General features: G+C 39.9%; 2 protein-coding genes across 6 annotated transcripts in view; one reads left to right on the top strand and one right to left on the bottom strand.

Annotated features, from left to right (window-relative positions):
• Window positions 1-760: 760 nt before the first annotated feature.
• Window positions 761-2,197, bottom strand: LOC114055506 (transcriptional regulatory protein AlgP-like). Its single transcript, XM_027879728.1, has 3 exons — window positions 2,193-2,197; window positions 1,523-1,705; window positions 761-1,472 (listed from the first exon to the last, which is right to left on the bottom strand). Exons 1-3 carry the CDS (start codon window positions 2,195-2,197, stop codon window positions 761-763), a joined length of 900 nt encoding a protein of 299 aa, XP_027735529.1.
• The window catches only part of SIPA1L1 (signal induced proliferation associated 1 like 1), a 216,420-nt gene continuing 195,000 nt past the window's right edge, over window positions 808-22,227 (top strand). For all 5 annotated transcript variants that reach the window (XM_027879658.1, XM_027879657.1, XM_027879661.1 and 2 more), the window contains exons 1-2: window positions 808-859; window positions 1,268-1,474. The gene's annotated coding sequence lies outside the window, so the exon portion shown is untranslated. The remainder of the gene's footprint in view (window positions 860-1,267; window positions 1,475-22,227) is intronic.

Genomic DNA, 22,227 nt, shown 5'->3' with positions numbered 1-22,227 from the left:
TTTGGAGCTGTACGTAAGTTTTGTTGGTCTTTGCTGTCTCGACGTTCCCAAAAAGTGAACGGGGGGGGTGAAGTTACCATCTCTGTGGCAGAGCAGCTGCTTAACACAGCTCGGCTGTTCCAGCTATCACCGTGCTGCACATTGCTGGAACACTGCCAGCCCAAATCAGAGGTGTTTTCTGGAGCGTCCTTATTTCAGGGAAAGCTTCAGTCACAGTGGTTTAACTGAGATTGGCAATGTCCTGTCAAGCCAAGGACAATAACAACCACTAGCAGAGTATCCAAAATGGGTTACCCAGAGCTAGTTTTGTTCAAAAATTTTGGCCATTTGAAAACAGAGCAGAACAAGGGGTGATGTCGATGTATGCTAATTTTTAAATTGTCGTTAATTTGTTATCTGTGTTGGATATCTAGAGAGAGAATCCATTTTAATTTGATTGTCAGCAAAAGAGCTCGGGATATACTATCCGGTACCGGAAGGTTTTCACTTTGGGGCAGCAGCTGCAGCGACCTTCTCCCTAGAGGTCTCCAGGAGGATGGAAAGCGATGCAAAGATCAAAATGGGAAGAAGTCAACCAAATCGGAGGGAGCCGGGCTAGGGCCTGCACCGCCCGCCGGGCCCGGCGCTTGGCTGTTGCCATGGGAACGCCGCCGGCGCGCGGGCGGGCGGTGGGGCGGCCCCTCTCGCGAGAGCGGCGGCGGGCGGAGCGCGGCGGGGTGAGCTCATCCCGGGCGGCGCGGGCGGGAGCGCCGCGCTCGGCTCAGCCCAGCCCGGCGAGCGGAGCGGAGCGGACTCGAGTCGAGCTGAGCCCAGCCCAGCCCAGCCCAGCCGCCGGCAGCCGTCGCCGCAACTTTGTTGGGTGAGTTGCGAGCGGCAGCGCCGAGCCGGGACGGGCTGCGCGCCGTGCCCTCTCCTTCCTCCCTCGGAGCCGGGCGCAGGGAGCCGCCGTGCCGCTGGCTGAGGGGGTGTGCGGGCGGCTGGGTGGGTGTGCGAACGGGGGAGCGGCCCCCAGCCCCGGGGCTGCGCCGCCCCCGCCCCGACAGCCCGGGGTTAGCGGGGACGAGGGCAAGGGGGCCCGGGCGAAAGTGGCCCGCAGAGCCCTCTCCCGCCGCAGCGCCCGGAGCCGGGTGGGGGGCGCCTGCCCCGTGCGCCCCCGGGGCGGCGGGAGCCCGCAGTGCCGGCAGCCCCGGGGCGGGTCGGGCGCGGGTCCCCCTGCAGCGAGCCGTGCCGGGTGCTGTATTCGGGATTTGTGTCTCTTTCCCCGCAGGAGAGGCAGCGTGGAGCGGGAGCAGCGCGGCCGGAGGCGGCGGTGAGCGGCGGCGGCCCGGCCCGCTCCGCTCCGCGGCTCCCGTCCCTGCGGAGGCGGCCGCGCCGAGCGCGCCCTGCGGCGGGGGACGCGCTCCCCCGCGGCCCCGAGCGGCACACGCCGCTCGCCCCCGCCGCTCGGGAGATAACTTGGCTCTTGTTCGCCGCTGTAAGTTGCACTTCAGTATTTCCACACACCCCCCCCCCCCTTCTGTACTTTTTATAGCCAGCGAGGGTGTAGTGGGGCTGGTTTTGTTCCGAGCTGATGCTGAGAACGCAATAATGATAACAATTAGGTGATTTGGAGGCAGTGCCAGTGGGAATGTTCTGAATGCTCAGCTCACGAGAGGGGGTTGGAGGAACAAAACGTTTGCGGATGGTTGATTTCTTCACTGGGAACCTGGAAAAGTGGGAAAACAGGGAATGCCTTAAACTGGATTTTATGGGAAGGGAGAAAGCGGTGGAGAAGAAGGGAAAGGTAGATGAGAAGGCATTAACCCTCCTAAGCTGAGTTTGTTTGCTTTTTCCTGGTTTGATTCATTGCATGAAGTCCTGACGTTAACGTTCTCATGCTATATTTAAAAATATCTGTATTATTTGCACTGGATAGCTCTGATGCAGCTTCACTTCATTTAATGAGGAATGCACTCATTCATGTCTGGTAAAGCAGTGATACAAAATGGGAATTGCTCAACTTAATGAATATCTCCTTGTATAACCTTGGTCACAACATCTGTATATTTTAGATCAAGGGGGCACATTTTTACCAGTGGAATAATATAGGGGCATTTTTTTTGATAATGCTGTTTACCGGATTGCATTTAAAAATTTTGCCTACAAAATCACTTTAAAAAATTTTAGCGATGCTGCTTTAATGAACCCGTTACCGCATGCTGAATGAAGTGCATTTGTGAGCTCGGAGCCTTAGTTGTTAGTACAATGCAAATTTGTCTTCAGAGTAAAGGTGTCAGATTTCATTAGGTTCCAGATCTGTATGGATGAACCAAGATTGGTGTTTTCTTTAGAAAGCAGCCCTTTCATGATGGAATTTCGATTTAGTGGCCTTTTTTTCCCCCCCCCTGCTAACTAGGGGAATTAAGCATTTGTTTAATTTAAGGCATAAACCAGTTTTGTAAAAGGAAAAACAGTCTTACTGTGAGTACTAACTGGACACTAATCTTGTTTTCTTTAGTGGAGAGTGTGGTTATTATTTATTTGGAATGTATTGCTGGCTACACTCCATTCCCCTTCAGCTGGAGTGATGGGAGAGACGTGAAAGTATTAAGGTTGAAGTTTGTGGCAGTTGTAATCGCAGAGAGAGATCTGTAAGTTGTGTTTCACTGTCAAGGCTTTTATGCCTTAGGCCATCAGATGCCATACCAGTTATTAATGCAGAAACAGTGTGGGAACTTCAGAATAATTTTTTCATGGTTTCAAAAAAACAACCCCTTATGTTCTATTCAGGTAAAGCTAAAGAGAAAATTTTCATGATTGAATGTTTTATATATGTACTATGTCTCCTTTTTATTGGTAGGTAACTAGGGATGGAAGATTTTTTTTCACCATTTTAACAATGTTTATTTATGGACAGTTGATTAAAGGATGTGCACTTAGTTGCTCAACGCTGTATTAAGAAGGTATTACTGATGTTAATAAAATGCTTGGTTTCAACATTGCTACTTGGGATAGGCATACTTACCTCTCAGTTGTGGTTCATAGAGCCTCTTAGATCATGAAGTCAGAAGCGAAGTAGAACGTCAGCTCTGACTGTTTTAGGGCTGCAAAACCTTGATGAAAAAGGCTAGCAGGTGTAGAGGTAGGCAGTGACACAGAACTGTGAAAGGGTGGAGCTGCAGCCAGGAGCGAAGACTTAATATGGGGACATGTAATACATAGTCTGTTTTTTCTATAATAGAACGTGTGGTCATCGTTTCACCTGTGCATCGTCTAAGTTTGAAGAGCTTTTTCCCCGTCTCATGTTTGTCTGAAATATTATTTTGAGGTTTGGGATTAACTTTTGGATAGCTGTTGTTTTAAAAAATATGTCCAAATGTGGCCTCTTCCCCCTCCCACAGGCGTTCAAGGAGGTTTTTTTTTCATCATTCTTAAAAGCATTCTGCTACCACTTTGGAAGTGTTTTGTTCTAGTGTAGCTCTTACTGTCCTCTCAGTTTTGTAAATCTGTCTCAAGTATTTCCTTTAAAATGTCTGTTCCAGAATTACTAGTTTTATTACTATGATGGCATTTTTTTAATAAATAGGAGAACAAAACTTCAGAATATTCCTACCAGTTATTTTGAATTTCAGTAAGGTTGTGTTTAAAGAGGATGATTTTGGAAATACATTGGGAAAATGCGAGGTAGGCTAGTAAGGGAAAGGGCTGAGGCCCAGTTGAATTTCTTTTCTATTCCTCTGTTTTGTCCTAGAGAATGTCTATTGTAGGGAAGAAAAAGGAATAGTCTTCTCCATATCAGTAGTTTAATCCCGTCAGCAAGGGGGTTGCTGCAAGGTATTGAGTTCTTGCTGCTACTGGTTAGAAATCCTGGATGCCCTACTGGGGCAAAGAAGCAGAGCTTCTGCCTTTAAAATTTCAGTCGCACAAGTTGGTTTTCCTAATGCTGATGATCTCAGAAGTTGAAATTTATTCTCATTGACCCTGAGTGTTGGCTAGTTGGCAAATAGTTTTATCTGTCGGTTCTTTGGCTTTCTCGGCTTTCGGCAGATTATTTTTCAGCAGCTCTCTAATTTAAATATTTAAAAAGTCAATAAGGCATGATTTAATTATCTTAATATCTTTTAATATCTTTGCTTTGTTTACTTCATTATCCATATTTTAGATTTTTATTTTATTAATTTAGTCTGAAAGCCATTTGTTTAACTTGTTAATAAGTTATGACAGAAATACAGCAGTATTAAGTGCACTTATTTCTTTTATCAGTGTAAATACATATATTTTAAAAACTACTAGGTGAGGCTTTTGTTGATTTGGCATGTAAAATTAATCATGTTCCATAGCTTTCTGTGAGCAAAAAAAAAAAAGTTATATTGTTCTGTTTTATGTTTCCAGGGAGATTTGACTTCAGTGACTTGCAATTTAGAGGGATATACTTGACATCAACTTTTAAGTAGTCTAAGATTGATATTTTACTGAGTTCAGTTTAATGTTTGAATGGGGACTTCGAGGCTGAAGGTTTATAAAGTGGGATTTGATGGCTCTGTGAGACTTGAGATGTTCTCTAATGAGGAGCAATCAATGTTTTTTGGGAGTACATGGCCACTGGTGATGCTGAGCGAAATAAATTTTGTGCATTTGACTTTTTTTGATTTTTAGTTCCTATGCAGCACAAGACTAACGGTGTCTGTAGCAGTTTCGGTGTTAGCTTTGGTAGTAGTTTTGCATTCTGAACTTTAGGAAACCCTTTAGGAGTTGCAGAGACTAGAACTGCTTGGGTTTTTAACTGTCTTTGAACATGAATCAGCAGATAAAATGTTTTTAGATGTCTGTCTTTGCATATGTAAAGCTAAATTATGTCATTGTCTCAGTCTCTTTAATTTTGAATTCTGTGGCACCAGTTTGCTGGGTGAGTTATTTGATTTAGATTCTGCCACATGTCTTTTTATGTTAAGTGAGACTAAGCATTTACAAGTCTTTGTTTTCATTATGGAAACGTGTTTTAAAGAGCACTTATTTTCAATGCAGCAAGAGAACACTTTTCATAATCTTGGTAGCTGTTGAATTGTATGATTGCTGACTATTTGTCACGGTTGTTTTAAAGGTCTAAGTCTGTAAGTGGATCCTCTCTTGCAAAGCTGTGTCTTCATACTACCTGAGCCCATGGTGGATGCTGCAGTGCAATAGTCATAGCTCTTCTTTCCTGCGCAGTGGCTGGATGTCTGTTTTCAAGAGAGAGATGAAGTTCCTGAAAAATGCATGACTGCATAGAAAACTTTTCTGAATGCTTATAATACAGAAGGAAGAGTTGTTACTGGGAGTAGCAGTTCATGCTTAGGCCTGAGAGGAGCTTTGAATTTTTTTGTGGATGTTTTGATACTCTTTTACTTTTGGTCTTAGACTCTGTAGAAAGGGAAGAACGCTTTCTTCAGATGGATTTTGAAAATTAGCAGAGTGCTTTTTGAAGACCAGGTTTTATTTCATAAAGTTGTATCAAAAGTTAAATAAACTCCTGGCATGTCTTAAAGTTGGACTGTTCTTCATAATTCCTTACAGTTTACCTTCAGTGATAAAAAAGCTTTGGGTGGTGTTTGTTTAAATTTTGTGTTATTTGTTTACCTTTTGAGGTAACATGTTTTTTACCTCAAAATACTCATTTAGACCTTGTTACTGCAAAACTGGGAAATATGTTGACTTTGAACTTGTGCATTAACATAGACTTTTATCTTGGTGAAAACTTTTTAAGTTAACCCTGAAATATGTCTTATTTTTCCTAATTAGTGATGTTATAGTGGATTAAAAAACCTCAACCAGTTAGAATTGATGGGAACCAATTTCTTTTTCTAGGCTACTAGAAAGTATGGGTTAAAAGTTAAGCATAATTTGAAGAAAAGTTACCTGTTGAGTCTGCTTGTGAATTATGTTTAATATACTTGGCTGGTATTATTTGATGAATTTTAGTGCTTACTTTTAGAGTCGGGGAAATTGCCAAACATCTTCCTTTGCTGTGTAGCCTGCCTTGCTGCCTCTCTCTGTGCAGTGAATGGTGAGGTTCCAGGACGTACCCAGGGCTGCTTTTGTAGCGTGGCTCTGTTCTCTGCATTTTTGGAGTCATGATGCATTTTACAGCACCATCAGCTAAATCAATTGTCTTCTGACTTTTGAATAAATAATGACAGGCTTATTGTATGCTGATGTGAAATGGGATTAATTCAGAACTTTTTTTGAGAGTGGCAGATAATATCTGTAAAATGATTGCTGTGGTAGCAAAACTTTCTGTGTGCTAGTTGTTCACATCAGCAGCTCTGATAAATATCTTGGGTTTTCTTGGTGGTGGTAATACAGACAGCTCTATCTAAAGAGTTACAGACATTTTTAAGGCATGCGTTTGTTGTTTGACCTAAAGTTGCTATGGTGGTTTAACCTCAGACAGCAACTAATAAACACACAGCTTAGCTTAGAACATTTTTGTTTTTCTTGGAACTTTTTCAAATGATTGCAATTTTATTTTGTATTGCCTGTTTTTTATTTGGTGTTATTATAAGCTACTGCTCTTATTTGCTCACTCAGAATTAGTTCACACTATCATATGATGTGTTGGTGCAGATCCATGATGATTGGTGTTTACAGGATAGGTTATTTCCTGCTTTTTTTTTTCTCCTTTTTGTTTCAAAGAGTGCTTCTTTCCTTCATTTGATTTTGAAATTGCTGCTTGTGTGCATGACTTTGTCACTTGGCAAATAATTTGATAGAGAAGAAGTGGGTCTATGGCTGAATGTAAGGGTGTCAGGTCTCCCAGACTGACATCTTAGTATTTGGGTAGTTTTACCTCAGGCAGAATTTAGTCTGGTCTCCTAAACTAACTGGTAAATGTTCCCAACACAGATGTGTTTTGTCCCCTTGAACCATTATGACCTTTAAGAGTTGGGCCACATTTGGTGAACTTCTCGGGAGGGGTTTTTAATTTTGTTTTCTTTAGCAGAATTCTAGTTTATGCACACCAAAACAACTATAGAAATTAACAGTTCTGGAGGTGGTTAAGCATTTAATAGCCCCCCCCAGTAGTGACTGGTGAATCTCCATCGTTGGAGACTTTTAAAGCTTGATAAGACAAAACCATGAGCCACTTGGAGCAATGTGGAAGCCAGCCCTCCTCCAGCAGGAGATGGGGCTCCTGAGTTAAACAGCTCTGGGCTCTGCAGGCTGCTAGCTGGTGATAGCTGGAGGGCTCCTCAAGGGGCACTGCTCTTGGAAATGCTGTTCTAAGCACAGGTTAAACAACTTTTAAAAATGAAGACCATCCTTGTGGCAATTTCTTTTTGACTAATGTGAAGCACTTTTGATTTTTGACTAATGTGAAGCACTTTTACTCTGGTGCTCAGCTCGTTTCACGTTTCTTGCAGTACTACTGCTGGTGTCAGTTTATCGTGGCTTCCTAGTGCTGGCTCTCAGGTTGCAAACCTGCAACAGGAAACCCCATTTCCTTTATCTGTGGGCACGCAAGGGGGGGGGGGGGGGGGGGGGGGGGGGGGGACAGCTGGGGTGTGTGACTACTTATTTATTTTCCTTCAAGAGGCTCATGTAAGTGGAAACATACACATCTTGAAAGTTTGTCTTTTGGCAGGGCCAGAGCATGAATTTGCTCTTGCTCAAGATACTGTGGCAAAGATAAGACTTAATTTTTTTCTTTTTTGTATTGCTGAAGCATAACATAACTTTGTCTGCGTGTTTTTACAGAAAAAAAGACAATAGGTGATGAAACTGAAACTGCAGGCTTGAACATGTTACTGCTACACAAGTCATTATGGTTCTTATCTCTGGACTATTTAAAGATCTCTTTCTGTTTTTGTGGACAATACTTTTCTCCTCACTTTCCGAACTAAAAAAAATTTTTTTTTAAAATTTTTAAAAAATTTAAAAAGCTGAAGTGTTTGATACTATTTTTGGAATATTGTTGCATGTGTCAAATAGGAGACAATACTAGACCCCAACAAATAAATCCTAGAGGGCCTTCCCTGCCTCTGCTAGACGCAGTTGAGATTTCTGCTATTTCTTTTCAGATTGGAAGGGCTGAAATTGGATTTTATGCATTCAGTTCATGCAGAAGAACTGTATAATTGTGCTGAAGAAAGTTATGGTTTAGCATTCTCGTGCCTTGAAAATAAACATAGCTTCATGAATCACGTGATACTGGCACCAATTTTCTACTTTCCAAATGTATTTAACAGCTTGTTGTATGAATCAGAATAAAATAGTTCAACAGACTGTACTGGATTGATTATACCCTAGCTGGAATAAACAGTGAAACCTGATGCTTTCCCCAAGCTTTTGCTAAAGCAAATATTTAGAAGTGAGGAAAAAAGGAGATACATATGTAAAAGCTGTTAACATAGTTTGTCCTTTCCTTAGATTTTTTTTTTCCTTGACTCTTTCCCTTCTTTTGCAGTTCTTGAAGAAGGAAGTGTTGACAGAAGGTCAGTTTTAGTTTTTTTTTTTTATTTTTTACTACCCCCCACCCAACTTCTGCATCATCTTACGGTGTAGTCATCGACTCGTACTTGACATAACTCTGGAAATTCCCATGATGTCCTCAATCTGGTACTGTTTGTTGCATTGCCGTACACAGGTAGTAGGAGAGTCTTTGCTAGGATACCTCTGTTAATATAAATGAAAGGAAAATTCTAATGCAGTCTTAAAACGTGCCATCCATCCATTTGAAATTGAGAAGGCTTTTTTTTTTTTTTAAGTTCTGTGGGTTTTTAGGGCATACCTGTGCAGTGACATGAATGGTTCTGGTAAACTGGAGTATTACCTGCCACAGAGACTTCCACTCTGCTATTTGAACTGTGGGATACATACCATGGAATAATTTGACAGCCTTAAGTTCATTCTTGTCTTATTATACAATTACCTTCCACTCTAGGTAAAGCCAGAAGATCTGCAGAGCTTTATAGGATTATCAAGTACTAAAATCATCAGCGCTTCTTTTATTTTAATCCTGTACTATTGTACTTTTATTTTCAACCAGAAAATTTTTGAGCTTAATTAATATGCTACATAACATTTGAGAACAGAAGATATTACTCTCTCTCCAAACAACAGTATTGGAATTGGCTGTGAGCATGCAACAGTCTACCGGATATTCCAGATTTAGTCACTTGTATATGTAGTGTTGATGCAGTAAAGACTTCCAAATTTGTTGGTAATTTAAAGCACATCTCCTGTAAAACAAAGATGTGATAATAAGCAGTAATTAAATGGTGTGAAGTGTGCTCATCATTGTTATTTTAACAGAAGTTAGTCATTATCTACTGATTGCTGGCATCATTAAATCTAATTTTTTAGTATGTAAGTTGATGCTTACATACCTGAGCAGCTAAACTGAGTTTTTCCATTCTTGCATTGTTGAAGTATCTTTGTTGTTTGTGAATCTTCAGCGTAATGACCTTCTGCAAACTGCCAACAACTTTGTGCCTGCCGAGGACAAGAGGACACGTGTTGTGAATGTGCTGTTAAACTAAGAGATGCAATGCATCCATTCTGAAAATAGAGGCAGGGGGAACAGTCAGTTTCATTCAGGACAATTTTGCAGTTGTGTAGGGCTGGCTACATGAAAAATAATCATATGCGAGGTAAACATTGCTTCTTGTAGAAATACAAAGTGCTCAGAGATAGAAAATGTCTGAAGTGCTGTGTGAGAGAAGAGACCTTTACTGTTCCTTGTTTTTTGTAAACCTGCCCTTTGCTTAAAACAAAATAACAAAAAAGCAATTCATAGCACTCACCAAATGTTCCTGTGATGCAATCATGTAATCTTTCAGTTACGAGTAATAGGAAGAAGTAATTAGAAATAACAAGGGTCGAACTTGAAAAAACAATTGGTAAAATGGAGAGCTAGTGGACAGATTTAAATTAAAGTAATGCTTGGATCACTTATTTATTTGGAACATATTGGAAGGTAGTGTTGTGAACATTAAGGAAGCCGGAGAGGATAGTAACAATAAAAATTTGTTAGATCATTGGCTGTTTAGACAAAAATTGGGTTCATATGAGGAAGAATTGTAAGTGATTTTAATGTTGTTTGCCTTAGAGTTGCCAGTGTTTCTAATGGGGAAGACTAAAAGATTTCTGGCAGAACACTGAGATTCTATTTGACATGGCTTTAAAGCATCCAGAGTTAGCATGGCTAACACTTTTTGGTAGAGAGTAGTACTGAGAAAGCAATTTTTTAAGTTGTGTTTAAATACTGTAGCTGAAAATGTATGAACAAGTGAATCACATCGTGTTTCTGTCCCTTCCTTCTTCCCTCCCTCCCTCTTTTTCCAGAGTGTTGTAATTTAGAAAAGAAGGGTCCAGAGATGTCTGATTTTTCTGTCTCTAAAAGTGAAAGAACTGAAGATCCATTTGAATGGAGGTGAGAGAAGAATCAGCACAACTTGATAAAAATGATGCTAAATGCGTAAAATTCTGACTAGTTTCTTAAATTTAAATCCTGCTTTCCTTCAGACTGCTTAGCTTTTTTTCCAGGTATTGTCACAAGAAGACAGCTAAATTCTTGCTTAAAACTTAGCTGCAAATTAAAACTTTATTCCTTGTAATAGAGAAGTTACATGGGGATAGTATAAATAGTGTATCTGATTGTGTGTTTTTTTTCTTGTTCACTTTTTTACATGGGGAAAGAAAAGGACTTGTGGAACAGTGCTCTTATTTCAGTAGCGTTTTACAAGTTTCAATAAAAACTTGGCTCTGCAGGAGTATGTGGGTGTTGTGCTTGCAGGTAAAAGTAATATAATGTTAGTGTTTAATAGTACTTTTGAAAATGAAGTAATGTTATGTGTAGTATAATGCAAAATGCCCCTAAATACTGGTTGGTTTCTGCATTACAGTATTTTCTTGTTGCTGGTAAAGGAGGTACAAAAACCTTTTTGTGTCAGAGGTTCAAAGCTATTTGACCAGGTAGAAAAATTGTCTTTCTGAAGGTGGTGAGTTTTTTTTCTTTTTGAATCTTGCATTAGTGCTGAGTGACTGTTCTGTTGGCTTAAAATGTAATAGCAGTAGCTATCTTGTTTGCTGTAACCCTTCTTCGTTATCACTTTAGTACTTAGCTGAGATGCCAAAAGCTCTTGAAATACATGGCAACTTCAGGCAGGTTAACTGCTTGAATACTGGCACCCTGGGGTTGCATGTTAGTGTTTTATTGTGCCTTTGCTCAGAATTTTGAACCAAAGACTTAGGATACTATTGAAGTACTTCTGGTGTTCAGTTTATAAGGATATTAATTAGTGCTGAATTTTTTTAAGATGAACATATGCATTGTTAATAAAACTACTTGTGAAATTGAGCTATTGTCATTATCTCACTGAATGGTTGTACTGAATAGTTGCTTAACTCTTCCTCGGAAGAAAAATTGAGAAAGGCTTGCAGTGTACCCCTTGAGCTGTGTAGCTGTCCCTTAGGGAACGGATCATCTGGTCTCAGTCACCTCTTCTGAAACATTAGATGGTCAGAGACTTGGCTGCAGGGAGAGGGACCGTTTTAGTAGCAATATACAACTTTGAGCCTACTCTCTTGTCTTTCCTTGTCTTGTGAACACAAACAAATGGTCCAGTCCCATGATTACATGTGAGGAGCAGGAAGGCTGCTGGGATAGAGGGGGTTTGTGTGGGGAAAGTTCTGTAAATGATTTCTACTGGTGACAGAAACAATTACTTTTGGAATGAAGTTTGGTTTCCTTACATTCCTTCCCCCCCCCCCCCTTAGTTTTGGTCTATTCTACGTGACTTGAATAAAAAAAAATAAAAGTATGGGAAATGAATCAAGCAGGATAATTAAAACATTGACAACAGATAAGTATTTTGTACTTATGTCTGTACTTTCATGGACTGGAAAGGGCTAAAGCCCTAATTGGACATCTTAGGCAAGAATAGAGAGTCATCTGCATAGCTAATGTGATGCAGCATAGTTGCATGATAATTGTGCTGCTCTGCAGTGCGTGTATTCTACTTCATTTATTTATTTATGGGTACTAATGAGATTGTATTTTGATGTGACATTACCGTAATATCAGTGCCTTGAATTCATTCATTAGTTTACCTCATTGACTTTGTGAAGTAAGGAAGTGCAGGTGCCCTTGAGCAAGTTGTTTTAACACACACATGAGAAATCTGTAAAGCGTTCAGAGCAGAAGCTGCCTTGGGCTTTAGATTTCATCCTACTACGGGCAAATTTGTTTAAAACTAGCTGTAAAGCTGTGCTGGAGACTCTTGAGCCAGCTCAGAGGAGGGTAATGACTCCATTTGCACTTGTCTGCAGCCCGCTTTCTGCTCTGTAGTGGGTCTGTTCAGCTCAGACTCCTGCTGTTTACCGGGAATGATCCCTGGCCTCATGGGATCTTATGTACATCAATGGCCCTTAGTAAACTTGAACAAAACCACAATAGTTACGGATTAGTGCTCAAACCTGTGCCCTGGACTGATTTTAGTTATTATTATAGCTTTGGCTCTCAACGCCTGCATGGCAGGCACAATGTAGCACTCTTGAGTTTGTAGTTGCGTATGGATAACATTTAATGGCAGTAGCATAGCACTGCATGTGAGCTAACCAGCCTTCAAGCTAAGGGACAGTGTTGTGCTAATGTGGCTGTTGCATTTCTAATTCTCGTGATAGTCCAGTGGTTTTAGCTCAAAGGTCAGAAGATCAATGGTACCAGCATAGTAGCTGGCATGCTACAAATTAAAGTAATAATAGAATAGATTGCCTTAGACTTTAATCGTCTGCTAAACATCCCTATTTTATTGAGCTCTTGTGCATCTTGACCTGTAGCAGTAGAGAATGAGAAGGTCTATAAAACCGCAAAAAGAATGAGACAGATTGCATCTAAAATATGCAGACACAATGAATAGAAATTGACAAATCTAAGGCCATTAAAATGTATTTTAAAGTATTCCTTTAAATCTGGATTAATATCTGGTGTAGGCTCTCAAGTCATGTTCAGAAGACTTATGTTCAAAAGTTACATGTGAAGTACTGCCTGACTGTTCTTCAGAAGACGTCCTTGCTGCCCCTGTGCCCTGTGAGAGTCAGTCAGTGTGCCTTGCATCATCACTCTTGCAGTTTCTCTGTTTAGTTTTTGTTTAGTTCTAGCAAGCATGTGGTTCGTGCCCTTTAGCTCAACCCTGGCTCATGTATCTGTGGTACATGGCACTCACTGCTGAGACTGCAGTTACTGTATCCTAGATTTCTGATAACAGCTTTGAGGCAAAGTTGCCCTCGAACTTTACTATGGAAACTAGCTTGTGTGGTTATGTTCCCTGTGTGGCTGCCAGTTTGTCTTTCTCCTGAAAACTTCTTTCTTCTCCCTAGTTCCTAAATATTTTGATTTTTTTTTTGTATTTGTTTTAACTCCTTGTGGACATGTAGGGGTGTCCAACAGGCCTTGTAAAAGCAGACCAGTGAGTGGGAAAGATTGAGTTCCAGCAGTAGCAAGAGCTGCAGCGCATAGTGTTATTATATATACCAGAGGATATATATAGATGTTATATACCAGAGGAGCTCTGTGTGATGGATGCAGTTGCATGGGAGGAACTTCAGCTGGAGCGTGTGTATTCTTATATACCAAATCCAGTCAAATATGAGAAAGAGATTTGAAGCTACCACGGCTTTGTTAGTAACTGCTTATTCTGAAAATGTTTCTGCCAAGTCTTCCAGAAAAGTGCAGAAGACAAAATGTAAGGGGAGCCTGTAGTGATACCTGTATTTAGGTTGCTTAATAGTTTCTGTTGTTCAAGTGTCCTGTGAGATTTCTCTTCCCTGCCCCCCTCTCCCCCATGGTTAACACTACCACCGTGTGAGCACCTTTTGTGGTTTCTTTTGGTAGAAGAAATCACTTTGCATCAGGGAAATGTCTTCTTCCCTCCAGAGTATTTTGAAATACCACCCCCCCAGTGTTACTGTTGAAAAATGGAATATTGGTTACCAGAAGCTTTCTCATATTACCTTTTCTCAAGAAGAATCTTTTCATTTTGCTGCTGAGCTGTATCAATGTTTCAAGGCTCACCTGACAAACTTATGTGGACACCTGGGGTCCAGCAGAGGAGCACAAACACAAATGGGATCCTGCCCCTTTGCTACCCTCCCAGTTCATAGTGTCCAGACACTCTTGCCTTCCTTCTTGCTGTGTGCGCTTTTTAGGAAGTGTGTTGTAAGCCTTGGTTGAAAAGAGTTGTTGGTATGAGTGTGACAGATGGTTCTGTTCTTGCTTTTGTTTGTCTGACTTGTTAAAACTTAAGCATTTTTTCCCCTCAGATTTTTTTCTTTTCTGCCTAATTGTCTGGGTCTTACTTGGCAAGTGGTAGGTGACACTATCCAAGGAGAATATCCTGACTTCTAGAAAAGGTTGAATCTTCTGCACTTGTAATGCTTTTGATTATTGGTCAGTAAGGCTGCAGGTAAAGCAGAATTTGTAATGATGTATTTTTACACTTCAGATTACAAGCTACAACATTGTAATCAATGTGAGATCATTCCCTTCTTAAAGAGGCAAAACTAAGTGTTTCTATCCATCTGAGAGGGGAAAGTCTTTGAATAAACTAGTATTGACTTTGGTTGTCTGTGACAGTGACACCATGTGAAGCAGTAACTGGGCCATACTCCCCTTTCTTCCTCTCTCTCAGCAACTACCATATGATGTGCAATCTGGGCTTGGTGGCCCCTTGCTTTCCTTCCGATTACTCCTGAGAGCAGAGATCTTTGATTCCTTTTTCCTTCAAGAGTTGAGGAGGGTACTGGTTTCTTCACCTGCACTGACTATTTACAAGGTCTAATACTAGGTAATAATGATTCATGAATCTTCTAGGATCACAGCTTTTTATTTGGGCTGCCATAACACAGTTTTGCAGTTTAAGTGACAGTGATCTATCAAAGTCTGAACCCTTTTAAGCCATTCAGCATCAGTCACCACCAGAATGTTGGATTCTAGAGCTGCTACAACACACAGTGCTTTTAACTTTCCTCTTGGTAAAAAGAGGAGAGAAAAATATCACATAAAGCCATATAAGTTGGTGTGAAGTGTGTGTAATAATATATATCCAGACTTATCTTAAGGCTACAAGGTTAGAACACTGGTTCAATGATGCTGCATGCAGGGCTTTAGGACTCCCAATACTGGGTCAAAAGCACAGTGACCATATGTAAATTCTCAATGTCATAAATTATTCTGTTGGCTTTAATTAAATCAAATAAAAAATATTTACCAGGTAGCAACATGACTTATTTGTGTTAAGCATTAATTATTCAGACCACTATAATTTCATAGTGGATTAAATATTATGCGCTTTCCTACCACTGATAGCAATTTGGTATCATGTTCTGCCACACTTCATAAAATTCATACATGTGCCTGAGACTAATTTGGATCAAATTTGTCATGATCAGTGATAGTGCAGAGATTTGCTGTTAATCCCTGTGAAACCAGCCTTTTGTCCCTTGTAATTTACTGACAATTTTATCTCTACAATTTTTTGAGAAAGTTTACTTTTCAACTATGTTTGTACCTAACAAATAACTCCTTTTTTCAGTGTGTGAGTGGTTAAAGAAGGGTTGATTTTTGCATGCATTGTAGAACCATGGTTGTCTAAAGTTATGAAACTATGCTCTAAGAGTGGTAAACACTGGTCTTCATTACATTTATCTTTTTGTTCATCATCCATTCTTAGTATTATGCCAAACCCAAAGCCTATTTCTAATTTCATAAAAGGAAAAAAATAATTCAGTCTTCATGAAGCAGATTCTGTCTTGAATTCTCTTTAATCTTTCTGATAGATATGAAACTACAAATCTTTTTATCTGTGGAATGTAAAAAAAAAAAGGAGGGGCATTAGAGGAAAAAACTTTAATGGGATCATAAATGTTCTGTTTGGCTGTGTCTTATTAGACATTGCTTGGAAATTGAATCTCCTTCTGAAGACATTTACATGTTCCAAGTTCTCAGTATTTGACCTGATTCCATTATGAGCTATTTATGTTTCAAGATATGAATTGGGCTCTTTTAAAGTCTTTTGACCTTTCTTTGGAGAAGGGGAAAACGTACTCTTCTAGGCTTGTGACTAAGTGTATTTTTTTAATTAAAGTTTGTAAGTAGTGTCATGGGTGCTTCAGAATATGTGTAAACCTCTGGTGTCCAAAAGCACAGGGTGAAGAGTTTCAGCTGTGATAATGCTGGGAAACTTTTGACAAAATATTTGTTAAGGACATGGCTTCGGATGATTTATTTTTATTTTGAACTAGGGCAGGTTTTAGAACTTTCTAATTATTTCAATAAAGATTCCATTTAAATGCTTTAATTTTCTTTTTCCCCTCAATAGTGGCATTTATCCACTATGTTCAGACAGAGGAAGAGGTATTTCTCTTTCTTTTAGTGTTTCATGTGCCACGAGACCAAAGTGTCTTCTGTTTGTGTCTACTACAACTGAAGAGTCTTTCCTTGGCCTGATTATTGGATTTCAGTAACGTATGTTTATGATATGATCATGTCTAGAGGCATTAAAGAAAATGGGTAAAATACAGTGCAAGTATAGCTCAGATTTTGAAGATGAATGTGTAGAGACCCTCCCGTTTTTATGGAGTTAGCTTTCACTGACTGCAGATGATCTGTGTTAGTTGGCAGGGATCTCTGGAGCTACTCTAGTCCAACCCTGCTGCTCAAAGCAGAGTCAGCTGGAGCTGTAGCTGGGGACACTGTCCAGTTAAATTTTTGGACATCTCTGAGGATGGAAACTCCAAAGTTTCTGTGTGACCTGTTTTAGTGTTCAGTCGCCCTTAGAGTAAATTTTTATGTTAACAGGATATTTCTGATTAACATGTTGCAGTACCTGTCAGGAGTCAAGGGAAAAGATCGTCCTGGATACTATTCAGAATTTGTTCACTCTTTGATTTCTGAGCTCTTTCTGTTTGTGAGCTACATAGAAACTGCATGCTAGAGCCACTCATTGTGTCTCTTTGTTACATGAGGAACAGCATGACCAATTCAGTTTTTGATCCACTAGTCAGACACAACTCTTACCTCGTGTGTCAGGCTTTCTGAAAAGCTTTTAAAGAATGTTATCCATATAATTGATGTTTTGCTGGCCTGTAGAAGCAGGTGACATAGTCCTTCTGCAGGTACGCACAGAAATGTCCTGTCTTTCTGTAGGTTGACACGTGCTTTAGATGTGAAACTTGCATTTCAAGAGTTAGTTTTGATGCATACTTGTGAATCCGCTAGAGGTCTGTTTTTCTGTTTTCTGAGAATGTAGCATCTTTTTTGTATGAATATTGAGGAAAAATGCATAGAAGAGAGTTTACTGCTTCATTTTTGTACCTCCAGAAAAGCTTGGTACCATAGTCTGAACTATACTTCAGGGAAACTGCTATTTTTTTGTGCCTTGCCGTTCATTTATTTGTTTGCCACACTTGTGACCATTGCTAAAAACACAGCTTGGAATTACAGCAAAATTTACTGCTTATTTTTAGGTGATGGTTGTTTTGTATCAAATACGATCATGTGCAGGTAGTTTTGGAAACCTCACTCATTCCTCATGAAGCTCTTTTTTTGTACATATCTCTCCCTGTTGTGCTGTAGTAATGCAATAGCTTGAATAATCAGAAAATAGCATCGAATTGGGGTGAAAATTTCCATGGGTAGTATCAGAGTTGTAAATTTATTTAGGCTGAAAGGGGCCTCTGGAGGTCATCTGCTGCAACCTGGCCCCCCCCCCCCCCCGAAAGCTTGAACAGTGTCAGTTTTAGTCTACAGTGATAGTTTAGTTTAGTCTTTGCTATTTTCTCCCTTGAGGTAGATGAGAAAGCAGGATGTTCTCCCAAGTCTTCTCCAGAGTAACAAAGCCAGGTGTCTCAGCCTGTCCTTGTTCCTTGTGTACTTCAGCCTCCATACTGCTTGGTGCTCTCTCTGATGAACTTTGTTTAGTCCATCTTTCTTATACTGAGCAGTCTAAAACTGGCCATGCTCATTTAGCTGAGATCTCATAAGTGCTGAGTAAAAGTCAGTGTCATTTACTGGGTTTAGACAGAGCACCAACAAGTACTGCAGATATTTTTAACTTAATCTTACCTAGACCCTGAGATTTTGCATTTTCAGAAATGTCTATTTTTGTTCCTAGGTTCACGAGGAACCTTTGATTGAATAGTTTTTTACTATATCACTGTTTCCAGAAAAGCTTATTTACATCATTTAGCTAGAAATAGACTTTCTAATTCATAGCCAAACTTGTTTCACACAGCTGCAGATTTAATCAATATATTTCCCTGCTCTTTGAAGTTTTTTTCCATCTAAATTGAACTGGTAGTAGTCACATACCATTTTAGTTATCCTGCTGATCTATTTTGCCTTGTGTGGCATGTTATATTGGTTTAGGCTGCATTTCTTCAAGCCAGCCATCAAGCAAACTGTTGTGGTTTTCTGACTTTGAGTGGAAAAGTAGTTTTCTGCCCACTTCATTCCTGGTGTTAGCTTTCAATTTATAAACCAATGTTTGTTTGATCACATGCAGTGATGGACTGTGCACCATATTCTGATATGTCAGTCAAAGTCAGTAAAAGTCATGCCAGAATAAATGCTTATAGGAGAAATATGAGAACAGGCATTCTAAGAAACAGTGAGTAGGGAAATGAAGCAGTGGCAGGGAACAGAGAAGAGACAGTAAAGATATTTTTGTCTTATGCAAATCAGTCTCTCACATGAACCACTGAAAAAAAGACACTTTGCCCTTGATACTCATATCTTTTACCATATTGCTTGTGCCGTCTAACAGGCTGCTCGGTGCTGCCCGAGCAGGAGTGAGCTGCCACAGAACTGTCTTGGTGAGGAGTCCGGGTCATCCAGAAATTGGACCCTTGGCTTAGAGTTAGACCTCTCCTATGGTAACATTTTCAGTCATGTGACTTTGACTTTTGCCAAAGCCAAACTTTAGCTAAAACTTGCTGGCACTGGCGCAGCATTATTTTTTTGGCAACTGCAGCTCTTGTGCCACGGGCTGTTGGCAGGTTGAATCACTTGCTTCATTTGTTAGATACTATGTGGTGTTTCAGGATGTAAGGACAAATCAGCTTGCAGCCTATGCTTGTCGCAGCTGTCTTGCCTTACACCTCATGGGAAAAGATTTATCAGACATAATTATGTTTAATTGAGCCACTCTTGCTATCTTGCCAGTGTTACTTTTTTCTGTTAATTTGATCAGTGGACACAGATGAGATAAAAATGTAAACAGTGCCTATTTCAGTGGCTTCTTGGATTATTTAAGTGATTCATTTAATCTGCCATGAAATTATGTGGGTTGTCACATGGAGGGAGATTCAACTAACGTGAGTTCTCTAGCTCTTAGAATTTTATTTCTGTGAAGAAGGTTTAATTTTTCTTTTCACTTGTACAGGATGAACTTCATAACGTGCCTACAACTTGCTTTCTGTAGTCACAAGTGTGGGCTTTCTAAACTACTATTTGTTCTTTGTAAAACAACTTTTAAAACATCCACAGTGTTCATGGATATAAACTTTTTCAACCTCACTGTTGAAATAATATTTGTAGTAGGTGTAGGTCAAGTAAACCTCATTAAACTTGTAGCAGGTTACGTTTGGTTTATACATGTAATTCATGAACATTTCAGGAGAAAGCAAGGCTGTATTTCAAGGTGGGGAGTCTGTGCCTTAAGTTAAATAAAGTAGGGGTGACATGTATGGGAAGCTGTAGAGGTGTTACTGTTTCCGGGTGAAGGTCTGTTTGGTGTCCTGGAAGTGCAGTCTTGAAATACAAGTGCTGAGGAATTGGGAATGAAAATAAGAGGAAGGGAGATACATCTGTTGTTACCTCAGACTTGAGTTTCCTTAGTGTGAACTGTTCTGTATGTGGAATTGCTTGTAGGATAGGTAAGATGAGGAAAATTGCAGTATAATAAACTTGACTTAATTTTTCTTTCTTTGCCATTAAGTGCATTATGAAGCATCTTTTCTATTAAAAACTAACTTTTAAGTAGTACAGTTTTAAAATGGCTGGGAATATTCACCTAAGCCAATCTTTAGTTGGAGAGAGAGGTTTGCCTACGTATGAGAATTACTTCGAAACTGCTTTCTGTCATCGTTTTCTTCTAGAACAGTTGCCTACACCAGATAAAATTTAGGATATGTCTCGATTGGAATTTGAGTTGAGTTGGCTCATTTTTGCTTTTGCTAAGAAGGCTGAATATGAAGAACTTTGCTGTCTGTACTTGGCTTTCATTATATGCCAAATGCGGGTTTAATTATGGAAGCTAGACCTGCTCTAAAGCAGCTGCAACCACGGCGAATGCAGTCCTGTCGCACTTCAGTCCTTGCCCTCCCGACTGATGAATTCAAATAAATAGTCTAGCATATGTAAATGTATTTTAGTTTTTGATTTCCATGCCATTAAAAAAAGCCTCACAAAATACCACCTTCTCTCCCAGAAAGCTGATAGGAAGAAAAGAGAAATGCCTGGTAAAATGCCTTTCCTGTCTTGGCAATCGTACAGACTAGTAGTGCTGCTCTTCTCGTGCCCACGTGCTTTTAGAAGGTTCAGTGTTTCTCGCTCTGATAGCACGTGCAATGCTTTATCAGGGAGTGCCTGGAGAAGAGAGGCTCCCAGGTGGTGATATGCCTTTCACAAAACATAAAACCTGGCCTGGGTTGAACTGAATGCCTTTCCTCCGCATCGTGCATGAAACTGTAAGAGATGCCTGTGTTTAAAGTTTCTTACACCTGCTAATAAAATTTGTATTTTTAGTTGCGTGTGACTTCATCAGACTGGTCTAAATTTTCTTGAGCAAACAAGAATTTGTGTAGCACCGAGGAGCAGGAGGCACTGGTGGGGCAGTAGTACTTATCTTCAAAGGCAACTTAATGCCCAGTGGGCAGGTAATTAGTATGGCTTTTCTTTTATTTGTTTGTTTTTTGCCCCTCAGCTGATGTGTTTGAAAACCTGTGTAAGAATTGTTTCAGTTAATGAGTTTTATCTTTTTGAGAAGTCTTTCCTTCCCTTTTCACTGGTGGGAGAATAAATAATACCAAGTACTAGCTTGAGTAGGCTTTGTTTTTTTGTGTTTACTAGATAAAATGGAGACTGTTCTTAAAAGCCAAACTCCACTTTGCATAATTTCATCCATACTAAGCAGTAGATCAAACAGTAATTAGCTGAACAGTTGGCTAATGACCACGGGAAGAGGAGAGAAAATCAGCAGGAGTGTGCTGCTGTTGAACCTGTACGAGGTTGTATTTTGGTTGAGAGCCTTTACTAAGAAAAAGTGTTACTGATTTGGCATACTGCTTTTTAGTGTGACTGTATCTCCTGAAATGTGATGCTTAACTGCAGCCTGCAGAAAGAAGTAAAAGCTGATACTAGAACCTGTGTTCCAGGCATAATCAGATTTCCTTTTATATTTTTATCAGATTTCCTTTTATATTTTTAAATTGAGGCTAATTACAAATGTTTTCAATTTTTTAGTTTATTGTGATAATGATGTCTGGTGAAATTGTATGTAAGAAGCTTCTTGACTGTATACATTTGCTGAGGCATAAATGTTTCAGTTTTAGAATTTACTGATTTGCAGTTTTGGCCATGTATAAAGTAAGAGGTAAATTGAGTTACAAAACTTGAATTAGATCTGTACATCTAAGGCTACTGCTGTACATTGCTGAGAGACTTTGGTAAGGGTCACCTTAAGTTTCAGAGGAAGGTCAGTTAGGGAATAAAAATCACCACCAAACAAAACCCTAGTGGTTATTTCAGCTAATAAACATAATTGGCAAATTCCCCTGCCATCCTAATGTATCTGTTCCCTTACCAGAACCAAGTGGTTCAGTCGTGTTACTTCTGTGCTAGTTTAAGTTACTGTTATTACTGTGTGAAGTGAACCAGTGATGTTTTCAGCAGGCAAGTGTTCAAACTGATGGTTCAGATGAAGGATAATCTTGCCAAAAGGGCTTTTTGTGTTTTGAACAAATTGCACAAATTGATTTCTTTTGTGTACCTAAGGGATTATTGAGGCATATGGTGCATCCATAATTGAACTTTCCACGTAGTCTTACTCAGCTTAGCAGTTTGTTCTGTGAATTGCTTATATGGTTGCAACTGTGACTAAAATTTTGCTTCAAAAAGGTTTTTACAAAAGAGGAGAACAGCTTTAGAATACTTATTTTGGAGAAAAAAGTTTCTTTAGGTTGTATTGGTTTTTTTTGTTTGTTTGTTTG

This window comes from Empidonax traillii, unplaced genomic scaffold (assembly GCF_003031625.1).
Source record: "Empidonax traillii isolate 1590-97213 ecotype Southwest subspecies unplaced genomic scaffold, ASM303162v1 scaffold56:size2478089, whole genome shotgun sequence".
Lineage (NCBI taxonomy): Eukaryota > Metazoa > Chordata > Aves > Passeriformes > Tyrannidae > Empidonax > Empidonax traillii.
This window is presented reverse-complemented; position numbering and strand designations above follow the sequence as displayed.